General features: G+C 34.0%; 1 protein-coding gene across 3 annotated transcripts; it reads left to right on the top strand.

Annotated features, from left to right (window-relative positions):
• Positions 1–2,747: 2,747 nt before the first annotated feature.
• On the top strand, positions 2,748–12,808 carry LOC124822012 (uncharacterized). 3 transcript variants are annotated; one of them, XR_015780795.1, is made up of 15 exons: positions 2,751–3,094; positions 3,391–3,756; positions 5,727–5,804; positions 6,048–6,103; positions 6,387–6,506; positions 6,623–6,693; positions 7,491–7,584; positions 7,739–7,942; positions 8,216–8,467; positions 10,548–10,656; positions 10,829–10,896; positions 11,749–11,818; positions 11,916–11,990; positions 12,069–12,305; positions 12,428–12,808. XR_015780795.1 is itself a non-coding variant. In XM_047293969.2 (15 exons), the coding sequence occupies exons 2-15, from the start codon at positions 3,448–3,450 to the stop codon at positions 12,501–12,503; spliced, it is 1,674 nt and encodes a 557-aa protein (XP_047149925.2). In that variant the 5' UTR covers positions 2,753–3,094; positions 3,391–3,447; the 3' UTR covers positions 12,504–12,808. The 3 variants fall into 3 exon arrangements, 2 of the variants coding, with proteins under 2 accessions (XP_087950487.1, XP_047149925.2); XM_047293969.2 differs by having other exon boundaries at positions 2,753–3,094; positions 12,069–12,160; XM_088094361.1 differs by lacking the exons at positions 11,916–11,990; positions 12,069–12,305; positions 12,428–12,808 and having other exon boundaries at positions 2,748–3,094; positions 11,708–11,802.
• Positions 12,809–13,151: the final 343 nt, after the last annotated feature.

Here is a 13,151-nt window from a genome sequence, read left to right as displayed (position 1 = left end):
AATCTAGACTTCCCCGTACGTTCCCATATCGACAAAATCAATAATCATGGCAATGAATGAGTTAAACAAAGCAAGCATTAAGCAAGGAGGAAAAACCCTAGCTAAAGATGAAAGAAAGCATATATCTTAATATAAGACTTTAAAACACAAATTCCATATATGAGAGTTTCACAAGACTACATTGATTCCCCAACAACAATACAAGGTTTAGTTCACCATATTCATGGTGAAACTAGATGAACAATAATGAAAGAATGAAAGATAGAACCCTAGAAAGAGGAGGAGGTAGCCTGAGCATCCAAGATCTTCCTTCAAGGGGTGGAAAAGAGAGTGTTTGATTCGTCTCTGCCAAAGATACAAACCCTAGGACGTCCTAAAGCTTATATACTAGTATAAAATTATAGAAAATTCGGCCCAAGCCCAAAAATAGTGCCGCTCAGCGGTAAGTGCGTGAGTTGTTTTTCTCCCCTCAGCGGCCTTTTCACCCCTCAGCGGAGCCAACGTGACTGCCTGAGTGCCGCTCAGCGGTCAACTGCCGCTGAGCAGTAGTTGCGGCTTCTGCTTTTGCACTTTTTGATGTCTTTTCTGATTCCATCTTTATCCTTCTTCACTTCTTTCACCAAATTCACCTTAAAACCTGCACAAAAACACTGAAATCAAGCATAAACCTGTCCAGCTCTCTTATTTCTAAAAATATGACCAAAAGCATGATTTCAAGCTAGTTTCTAAGTGTTAAAGGTTGTTTTTAGTATCAATTTTAAGCATGAAAATAACAGTTTTTCAACTGTTATCAGTCGTCTAGTTCATATAGGTCATCTCGGATTGATAATGGGTACTATAATTTATATATTAAGGATGATTTGTATACTCAAGCTAGTAAACTTCCATTCTTTGGTAAAGACATAAATGCCTTAACATACCTAGTTTGGGAAAAAGAAATTGATAAAATGCATCCATTCCTTGTTAGACAAAGTGAAATTGAATCCTATAGTCCCATTGTTCTTTCTAGAGAGTGTGAATCTCGTGTTCTTAGTTTATATCTCTCTAGGTTAGAAAAGCATGTACGTGAGTGGTGGGATGAAAGGCAATATTGGATTAATAAAGGTAGAAAATCCTCCATTCATGATTGGTATGAACTAAGAGCTTGCATGAGAAGAAAATTTGTGCCTCTTACAATCAACAGAAACCTGGAACTAATGAGAGATAGTATTGAAAATGAAAAAATATTTCTTGAGAGTTTAAATGATCATGGTTTCTTTCGTAGAGAAATAAAATTTGGGGCAATTTTCAAGGGTTAAAGGATAAGAAAAGGGAAAGAGAGATTAAAAGAAGAGAGGAAGAAAGAAAAGAAAAAGAAAGGAAAAAAGAAGAAGAAAGGAGAGAACAAGAAAAAAGAGAAAGAGAAGAAAGAGAGAGAAGAGCATAAGTAAGAAAAGAAGAAGAGAGAAAGAAGAGAGAGGGAGAGAAGACGAGAGAAAGGAAGAAGAGAGACGAGAGAAAGGAAGAAGAGAGACGAGAAAAAGAAAGAAGAGAAGAGGAAAAGAAGACAGCAGTGGAAAATAGAGAAAGAGAGAAATTTCTATAGGTGGCAAATTCAACTCCTCCAAAAATCATGGAACCTAAAAGGGAAGGTTTCCAATTCTTTACTTCTTTTCCAATCATTATTGAGTCTTCAAATATTAACTTCTCTTTCAAACCAATTGTCATTCCATATTTTGTGCAATCCTTTTCAAAATATGGCAATTCGAATCTTGAGTTAATGTTACCCTTGTGGAAATAATTAGATAAAATTGATAACATAATTATTTTAATTTAATAAAAAAATTATTTAAAAAATAAAATTGAAAAAATAAATGTACACACTAACAAGAATTCTTTTACGTATAAATATAAATAAATACTACTTCTATTATTTGTGAAAGTTGTCATAAACATAAATGGTTTCCTTGTTTGAAAGCGGAATAACACATATATTAAGAGGGAAGTGTTTAAGATTTCTGATTCTATTAATCATTATTTAACTATGATTAATGTAAATAATGAGATGATTGAAAAAAATAATTTGATAAAGATTAATTTGTTTGTTACCTGTAATATAAATAAGTATATATAACAAAATGATTACATTTTGTTGTTATGAACTAGAAAATTAAACGAGACCAGATTAAGTTCATCAGAAAATATGATCAAGCAACATAGATAAGAGTTGCTGAGGATAATTTACCCAAAGACAGGTTGCAATTCTAATTTCCTCCATAAAAAAATATTGATTTTTATGATAATTATCTTAAGAATAATATTAATTACAATTTAATTGATTTTTTATTTTTATTTTATCAGCTAGAGGTTTTTATTAACCTGTGCATTAAAATAAAAATCTGGAAAAACTGATTAAAAAATTGAATATGGAGTAAAAGTTTGAAAAATATATATTTTTTAGATCACATCAAAATCCTATTCAATTCAATTAAAATTAAATTTGTACATGTATACATCTTTATTCATACAGCTACAGTATCCCTAATATTTGTATTTGTTTATAAAATTATTTATGCTCAGTTTTGAGAAAATGTGTAATTAAAAATTTAAACCATTATAAGCTATAAAATAATGAATCCATAAAATATTTTTATCAGTTCTTACTAATTATTTAATATTTGTATTCTTTTTTTGTAATTCTCTTTAAAATTAGATTGTGGAGTGAGGAATTGTTGTGATATTCTGAAATTTGAAAACAGATTTAAAAAACTAAGCAGAAATCAGCAGAAAGAAAAGAGGATGAATAACAAAAAATTATTCATCCTCTTTCTTCTCTGACTGAATTTTTTCACAAATTTAAGTGCATTCATTCTCAGTTTGGCGTCAGCCTGACTTGGATCGCAATTACGGAGACGCAAAGTTTCACAAACAGACAAATCAAGCATTATATTTTAATCTTGTTTTCCTTTTGGAGTAAAAAACATAAGCTTTTGCATTTGTAAACCCACCACCAATCACAATCCTTGGATTTCTCATTTGTCCCAAACAAAATTAAGGTTTGGGGCTTTTTCCATTCTCCGTAATCCCAGCTGCAGATTTCCCTCGTCAATTCCAGGTTTCACTTTTTTCTCTCTCCTCAAATTCCAAATTAGGGTTCTTGAGTATTACTAATTTTCGATTGTGTGGTACTTTACAATTTGAGAAATCTACGAGGTGATGATTCAGGGGTATTCTTTAAAATTTAATCTGGAATATGTTTTTGGTGGTTTTATGTTTGAAATGAAACTTGGGGTTGGTGATAGTGTTGCGAATAGAATCTCTTGATCATATTTCTGGTTACTTATCAGTAGTTGTGGATTATATCAGATAAGGTTATTCATGACAGCTGAATTTTGAATGTTGTTTATGTAGCTTAGTGATTGTGAAAACTCAGCAGAGGGATTGGTGCTGTAGACCGTAGTCCCTGCAATGTATATGCCTGTGGCTACCTCTGCCACACCGAGGGGTGGATTGCCTACTGACAGTGGAGACTCTTCTGTCGCATTAGATCAAGTTCCGCGATGGAATGACGCTGATCAGTCCTTGGGGCTTGAAACTTCATTCTCTGGTTCACATTTTCCTGATCCTCTAGCGTTGCCCTTGGGAGCAGAAAGTGGTGATGGCAGTGAGTCGGTGTCAAAATTCCCTGTTGATAGTGAAGTCAATTCAAAGATATATTTGTGGAGGGGGAATCCCTGGAGTCTTGAAGTGGATGCAGTGGTAAATTCAACAAATGAGGTGAGCACTATCTAGCTCTTTTAGTATTGTTGTGTTGTTCAAGGTTTCCTTCGTTAATATAACTTTTGTAGGTTGGTGTTTTCTATCTTGGCACTATGATACGTGGAACCTCGTGATAGAACTCATTCTCATTTGCTAGAATTGTGAAGGCTGGAAATAATAAATTTATCATAAAATTATAAAACTTTCCTACTGGCTGAAAGTTACCACCCAAACTGTTCAGAGAGAAGAAAACTCTGTATTTTAATTAGTATAACTGTGCAGTCAGTATAACTGTTATAGTTAGTATAATAAGTAAATATAAGAATTTTATAATAAAGTATACTGTTCACATCACAGAATTCTCCCTCTTACAGGTTTTAGCTTTTCAAAAGCTTTTTTAAATTATTTGACTTTTCCGTCTCTTATTCTTTTCTCCTTTCCCCTTCAATTTTCCTCCACCCATCATATCACCAAAATTTTTCCCACTTAAATTCTCTCACTCTTGCAAATTTCCCACCACCTGCCAATATCCTCAATCCAATCACAATTTCCCCATACACACTTAAGCCTCCTCACCCTACGGCTTATTTCTCCCTTGTGCTGCAAACAGACAACTAGTTGAGATGGGTAAGTAGCTGCTGGAAGCACCTACATGGAAATCATAGAAAGGTCTTACATCTAAATGGACAGATCAAGGATTTAGTTTATGATAGAACACTGTGGCATCATTTGGTTTATGTAGCTAGCTGATTTAGTCTAGTGGGAGAAGACTTTGTTGTAGCATAATATCCTGTTATTCAGCCATTTACTCCACATTTGTTGTAAATTTAAAAGTCCGTGTTTAAGTTCTGACATTTTTAAGGTTTAAAATCACTAACACTGTAGGTTAGCTAAGATTATATCGCTGATAAAGTCAAATTGAACACTTGTAATTTTTTCTGTATAAATTTGTTCAGATATTAGGCAATAAAATCATGATGAATTTTGACAAATGTTGAATTTTTTATTTTTCTCATCCCACTTGTTGCTATATGTGGTTGATTGCAACTAGGAATTGCATTATATTCTAACATTCATTGTCACTTGTGGAGAGTTTGTTAGACCCCCCAATTAAGAATGTATATAATAGAAGGATTAGGAATAAGCATTAGATGAGCGCTACCCAGTTTGTGTATCAGAAGCTTATGTGTAAAGTCAGGGTTGTTAAAGAGTTATAAAAAATGAGAGGTTAGAGGGGAACTAGTAAGTTCAGTAGTTGGAACTGATATGGGGAGAGGCCTGGATCTTAAAGTCCTGGATAGTTTACGCATTTATTTCTCTCTTTGGGCACCTTTGATTCTGATGAGCATTATACATTCTTTCATCTTTTCATCATTAATTTCTTTACTAGTTCATTACAGTCTTTAACACACTCTTGTAGTTTTAAATATTTTATCCCACATCTCAGAATGTACCTACATATGACAATAATTCTTCATCTGGCTCTTACCAACAAACATCCTAATTACTGAATAAAAGCATTATTGATTGCATTTTGTGTTCTCAAGGCATGAAAGGAATCTACTGTTTATTTAATCATTGGGCTGCAATTATGAACTAAAGAAACACCCTATAGGTTCGCATATGCCTCTTACTTTCCCCACTATAGTCTCTTTATTTTGCACATTCCATTCCTTGCTTCTGAACATGATTGAGTTGGATTTAATCTTTTAAATATTCCATTGTCATATATAAATATATATATATATATATATATATATATATATATATATATATATATTACATTTCAGCTGCCATGCGGCTACTGCTATTTGCCGGTGACACTATCTGCCATATTATAAAGTGGATTTTGACCTTTTTGTGAATTTTCACAAATCACTATTGGCAACACTGGTTATTAAATAGAACTGATCACCCATAAATGAAATGGAGTTAATTATATCTCTTTCTTAAATTCTTATCTGGTTTTTATTTCTTGTCATGAACAGAATATGGATGAAGCACACAGCAGCCCTGGATTGCATGATGCAGCTGGACCTGATCTTGCAGAAGAATGTGCGACTTTGGTATATTTATTTACCAAAATTATATTATGTGCTCTATGTTGAAGTTCAATGTTATATGACCTAGGCTAGGGACTTGAATTATACATTTATTTATTATTATGTTTTTAGTTGTCTTTTTATATTTTTGTGGTTTAATATTTCTTAAACTTGTAAGAAGCAGCTTTGGAATATCCTCATCATTGGAAGAAGAATTCCGTAAAAGATATTTGGGAATATGAACTAATACATCTGTATTGTGTACAGGGTGGATGTCGAACAGGGATGGCTAAAGTTACCAAGGCATATGACCTTCCTGCAAGGTTTGTATGACCCCTAGCCCATATCTTTTGCTTGTTAAAGGTGTCCCGTTTTACTGGATTTGTACAATAATTTTGATGTTGAATACTGTGCTTTTTTCATCTGGATTTGGATCTTAGAATTTGGTAATATCTGAGAACTGTTAATCATATGTCCTACTCCAAAAATTATATGGATGCATTCTACTTTATACCCCCTTGTTACTGACCCAATCAAATTTCTTAGCAATCTCTTGTCTTGTATTATTTGTATATCATGTTTTATTCTTTGATAAATTACCTGCAGGAAAATTATCCACACTGTTGGCCCAAAGTATGCTATTAAGTACCATAATGCTGCAGAGAATGCTTTAAGTCATTGCTATCGTGCTTGCCTGGAACTTCTGGTTGAAAATGGACTTCAAAGGTTCCCCTCCCCCAAAACGTTATGTCGTTTATTTTTGTACAGCATTTACTGTTTTCATAATGTCATGTTATTCTAAATTCTATGACTTATTTTCCTTTTGGCCTGTATTTATGTAGCATTGCTATGGGTTGTATATATACGGAAGCAAAGAACTATCCCCGAGAACCAGCTGCACATGTAGCTATAAGTGAGGTTTTATGATGTCATGATTTTACTTTTTCAATTTATTTCTTTTGATGTTGTGAGCTGATGCATGAGTTTTTAGGAAACCTCATGGGAAGTTGAGAGCGAAATTACTTTTGGGAATGATTATTACATGATCATTGTTGTTTCATTTCATCCTTACATAAAGTAAATGAAGCACTGATAACAATCTTGTAGTTATGTAATATATTGTATATAGGGAAATATTGTAATTAGGGGAATAATATACTTTTGTTGACATTTTGCACTATATTTATGGCTCTAGTTATTATAAGTAAGAACCTTTGCTGTGTACTTAAGGCATGTGGATTCATTCACACATCCTCGGTTTTCTTCATCTCAAGCTACAAATACCAAAATTCAGAAAAATGAGTTGCCAGCTTGATAGTAAGGGAAATTAAAATTTGGTGGAAGGGAAGGGGAAGATAGAATGCCAAAGTATGTGCTTTCTTCAACTTGTCTATCAATTCATTGCTGTTTACAGAATTTGATATTTTATATTATCATTTCATGATGAGTTTAAATATAGGGGTAACAGTCGCAGCTTTGAGTGGGAAAATAGAGTACATGCTGGGTGCATCTTTTTATTTTTAATTTTTATTTTTTTTATAAATGTTAATTATACCTTAATGCATAATTTCATGTGATCTCAGGTTTTTATATCATATCCTTGCTGAATGCATCTAGTATATAGAGTATGATTCTCTGGCAAGTTAACAATTGTTTGCAAATGCTTGAAGGATGATATATTAATCTTAGGCTAAAATGCCTTTTATTTAGGAACTGTGCGACGATTTCTTGAGAAGCAGAAAAACAATGTAACAGCTGTTGTCTTTTGCACCGTGAGCACAACTGATACTGAAATATATAAAAGGTAATTTATGCATTTCTTTTGTTTTGATCTTTATACCTGCATTGTTTTTAGAAACCTGAACTTACTATTGATAAATAAGTTTGGTTGATTTTCTTTTTCCGCTAGCCTTTAGAGTTTGTATTAATTATTTATACCTTTTGTTTTATTCATGAAGGTTGCTTCCACTGTACTTTCCTCGTGATAAACATGAGGAGCAGGTTGCTTTAACTAAACTTCCTGCTGACGTTGGGGATGAAAATGGTGAGATAATCATGGCAGAGCGTAAAATCAGAATAAAGGCTTTGCCCAAAAGGAGTGTTTCCAGACCACCTGAATTTGCAATTGATCTTCCTGTTAGTGACGTTGGCTTGGTTAGCAGGTCAGTAATAACTCTTATTTTATAGCTTTTTTAATACTTTGATTTTTGTGTTTCTTATGGAAAAAAGAAAACTAGGATGAGCATTATCAATCCTACTATATGTGATATTATTGAAACAAAATATGGTTAACATTTTCTGATATATTTAAATTTGTTTGACTGCACATAATTGTAATTGCTTGAGAGTTTTTAATGTATTTGATTAAATAGAAAAAAATCCATTTTTTAATCTTATATCTGGTAGAATTTTCCTGATCCATGTGGCTTTTGTAGGAATTCGTCATATTTAGATTCATTTCTGGACCCTGCCTTCATGTCCATGATTAAAGACCCTGATCTAAGGCGTATGGAGCAGTGGGAGAAAACTGCTGAAGCACAGAGAGGCTGGAATTGTGCTAAATTGCTTGGATATGGCAACCTTGGTGGACCTACTTTGTCTGCTGCTGAAGAATATTCTCTACACTCTCGATACCTTTCTAAAGCAAATTCTTTAAATCTTTCTGAAATTGCTGAAATGAAAATTGTGTAAGTATCCATCAATTGAATAATCTATTTTGCATGCATGCTCATAGGTATAATATTATAATATTATTTGTGGTGCTTTATTTGTTGGTTTTTGCTGAATAATTTAACTTCAAGGTTATAAAATTTCTTTCATCCTTTTTGGCCTCTTCATCAAACAGCTAATTGCGATTCTACTAGACCAAAAGTAACTGGAGTCAAGAAAAAGGGAGGAATTGGGACAAGATGGTAATATGGAGAATAGTAGGGCAATGAAGGAATAATTAACAAAGGGATTTGGTTGGGGCAAAATATGATGGATGTAATAACACAATGGACTGGTGGCAAGTCTTTTGTTGGGAGGGGTACTCTAGCCTATTGGAGAGATGGAAGGGGAATAGAGGAGGGGAGGTATTTGGATGAAGCGGAGAATTTTGGTGCAAGGATGTTAGAAGGCTCCTGCTAGAGGACTGGTAGCTGCAGACATAGGGTGTTTGTTAAGGGCTGCATATTTTTAGTGTAGTCTCTCTATTTATTAATACTTTCCTTTTGTTTCTGATTCCAATGTTGTTTGGTTCATATCAGTAAGTTGTAAAGGTTTTTCAATATTATTATTCTCAGGGTTTGTTAATCCCTATCAAATGTATTAATATTTAATAGTCAGAATGTTCTGTAAGAATAGCAAGTCTTTTGAAGAGAGAAAATAAAAGAATGCTGCTGGACAAAGATTTAATAAGAAGATTTAAAGGTATTGTGTAATGAGCTCATACATTTCCCTATAAGGAATAATAATGATGCAATAATTTTATCTCCCCCCTCATGAGCAATGAGTTCGTTACAAATACAATCGACATGAAATCCATTGAGAAGTTTTATGAAAATATTAGTCAATTGGTAATTGGAGCTAACAAAGTTGGTGGTGATTTATCCTGAGAACACTTTCTCTAGCAACATGACAAGCTATCTGTGTTTATCTCACTCATAGAAGACTCAATTTGATGCAATGTGAAGGGCATCTTGATTGTCACAAATAAGCTTTATTCCATGAATTTCTCCAAATTGTAGTTGTTAGAGAAGTTGCTTAAGCCATGTAATTTCACATGTAGTTTTTGCCATGATATGATAGTTAGCTGTGACAATGGATCTAGCAACTGTATTTTGCTTCTTGCTTTTCTCAATGAGAACAAAACCCCCTTGAGAAGAACACAATAGCCAAAGGAGATCTCTTGTCGAATGGTGATCATACCCACTTAGAATCAATGAAACAAACAATCGTGGCATTACCTTTTGTGTTCACATGAGTCTGCAATCTGGTGCATTTTTAATTTGAGTACGCACATGACAACATCCCAATGGCTATTATAAGGGACATTGAGGAACTGGCTTACCACATTGATTGCAAAGGTGATGGTGACAATGTGGTATTCAAGTCTACAGGTCTACGATATCTTCCTGGGTGCTGTAGTGGCTCCTTCTAACCTAAAAGAAGCTTGATGTTGGGTTGCCCAAAACTGGAGGAAATCATGATACTCAATGGTCGAAATAGTAATGTCTGCATGTTGGACAATTTTGATGGATTGGGTAACATTAGTTGTCTTTTGTTGTTCCCTTACATTGATGCAACATTATGCTTCAATAATATGACCACAATAGGTACAATAGTTGTAGTGAGGGCAACTCTTGTTGCTAGGTCCCTGACGCATCCTCTATGACAAGATGATTGTGAGATCAAGGTGGAGGTGCGGCAAAATGGGAAGGGAATGCCCAAAAACTGCAAAGTAGAGAGTCGCAATAGTTGTTAACTAATCAAACCATAGGCATGGATCATATGGCTGGAATCTGCGTACATACAAGTCAAGGTCTAGTGGGACATAGGAAATTGGAACATTAATATGGTTCTACTTCGAACATGATTCAATGATAATTGAAATCACAATGGAGTTGTGTTTTGGAAATTCCTTACATTTTTACTCGTATTCAATGTGAATGGTTCATGTATGTGTTCCGATTGATCTTTCAAGGTTCTATTATTTATACAACATTTGTGACGCTGATAAAAAAAATAATATTTGTGATTAATGTGTGAGATATATCTGTTTTTCAGCTATCGTGGAGGGGTAGACAGTGAGGGCCATCCTGTCGTGGTTGTTGTAGGGGCCCACTTTTTACTCAGGTGTCTTGATCTGGAGCGGTTTGTGCTCCATGTGGTAAAGGTTAGTCTGGCTATACCTTGCCACTGGACACTTTATTCTGGTGTCAAGCTTTAGATTCGCCATTGTAAATATTTGGGCAATGCATACTTCTATTGAAGTCAAAACAGATTTATATGCGTAAGTTCTAATCGCAATCTTTCTTCTCCTTTGTTTTCTTGGTGTTAAATTTCAGGAGTTTGAGCCTTTAATACAGAAGCCTTTTTCCATTGTGTATTTCCATTCTGCTGCATCTTTGCAGATGTAAGTATTTAATGTTTGAATTCTAGGATGTTCTCATTGATTTATTATTTTCCTATGAAATATAGGTTTATAAGCTAATCATTGATAAATATTTTAGGAACGTTCAAGTGGAATGAGCAGATTATACTTTCATTGCTAACTCAATTATTTTTTGAATTATGTGTTTACTGTTCAAATTAATTGCAATAGTTTTCGTATACATAATTTTTGTTAATTGGTAATCCACTCATTTTATTCAACCAGGTAAAGGGAAATCTGAAAATTCAGCAGTCGAGATATGGAAAAATTGTTTGAACGTTTGTGTTATCCATATGGAATAGTAATTTGGTTACCAAACTATTTACATTGTATTGGTAGTGCATATTTGTAGGAAACACGTGCTTGGCCATTGGATTTGTCCATGCGAGGCATAGAATCATAAAGCCACTTACTACTTGTAGTTTGTACCTTTGTTATTAATATTGAGCAACCCTTTGGTTTTATTCAATGTGATTTAAGTATATGCTACTTTGCCGAGGATGTTATATCTGTTAAAATCTATTGCCTGCTTATGGAAGATATTACTGTTTGAGTGGTTTGCTTTTATGAAGAGCATCACTTAAGAGAGACAAAGGTGTTTTTGGATAAATTGTGTTAAAACGAACACATGGTTGTGCTACTGGAGTGAAGCATACTGAATTTAAGATAGTACATTTTGAAGGTGGCTTAAGAGTATGTTACATTAGTTCGTTGCTTTGTGAATTGTAAAAGTGTCGTTACTGGTTGCTCCTGATTGCCGTGCACTACTCTTTTTTTTTGGTTTTGTTGGCAGTTGAGTTTTACTTTTTTCCTCCACTGTTTTGATATAATTAGACAGCCAGACCTGGGTTGGATGAGAAGATTGCAACAAATACTTGGTAGGAAGCACCAGCGCAACCTGCATGTAAGCATGGTTTACTTGTCATTTTTTTATTTTTTACTCTTACGAACTATTCCTGCTGTCCTAAAAGTTCTCGAATTTCTTATTATGACGAGTGTAGGCAATATATGTCCTTCACCCAACTTTCGGACTAAAAGCAGCCGTATTTGGGCTTCAGTTGTTTGTGGACAATGTGGTAAAGCAGTGGAACCTTTAAACATATTTTATGACCTCATGTGTGTTTGTATATTTATTACTAAAATATAACTTTCAGGTTTGGAAGAAAGTGGTATATGTTGATAGACTTCTGCAGCTGTTCAGATATGTACCTCGTGAACAGTTGACCATTCCAGATTTTGTGTTTCAGTTGAGTGTTTAGTTTTGGCGTGGAGCATCTTTACTTTTTCTTTTCACATTGTTATTTTGTACAATAACCATTTTCAATATGTCTTCTAAAAGTATTTAGAATTGGAGCATTCTAGCATGTCGGAATGATGCCCTATGTTACAAAGTATCCTCACAGGATTCTTTTGCCCTATTTGTGTATCAAGTTTTTTTTCTTGTATCTATTTCCTTTTAGTAAATGTAGTTTAGATCATAGGCTGGCACTAATTTGTTTCATACTTCATGTAGGCATGATTTGGAGGTAAATGGAGGAACGGGTCTCATTGTGGATCCCAGAACAAAATATGTGTATAACAGACCGTGAGACTCATGTGCTTATCATTTAGTGGATAAAGAAGTTCACTGCAACTCATGTGCTTATCATTTAGTGGATAAAGAAGTTCACTGCAGTTTCTTCATTATTTGTCTTGCCCTTATTGTCGTTGTTAATAGGGAGAAATGTTTATGGAAGCATTCCTTGTTTTATGTTCCGAACTTTTGGGAAGAGTTCGAGTTCCCTTGTATGTATATGTGATTGACCGTGGAAGCTAATTGGTTGAATTTCTTGGATTATTTGTACATTTCAAGGGTGATATATTGAATAAAATTAGGCTTTGGTTCCTCATTGCATCATTGGGCTTTAGTTATCTGGTGACTATGAACTTGGACGTCTCAATTATATTTTGTTATCTCCTAGAGAAATTATCGCATACTTCTGGCTTTCTAGTACTAGGTTAGGTCAATAAATTATTGGTATAATCAAGTATTCATTAATTGTCATAATGTCTTCATATGTGTACCATGTTTATGCAAGTCCAGGATCTTCGAATCAAGAGGTACCATTATGCTATTTCCTCTCCCTCTATTAAAGGAAATGAAATATACAGTTTATTTAGAAGGCTATCAGTGATCGATCAAGATTACTTGAGATACTGATTAAAAGCAAAGTAACGAGGCCTGTCTAATCCATTTA

This window comes from Vigna umbellata, chromosome 7, assembly GCF_029865625.1.
Source record: "Vigna umbellata cultivar VRB3 chromosome 7, Vumbellata_1.0, whole genome shotgun sequence".
Lineage (NCBI taxonomy): Eukaryota > Viridiplantae > Streptophyta > Magnoliopsida > Fabales > Fabaceae > Vigna > Vigna umbellata.
The sequence above is the reverse complement of the archived record's forward strand: the minus strand, read 5'-3'. Positions and strand labels throughout refer to the sequence as shown.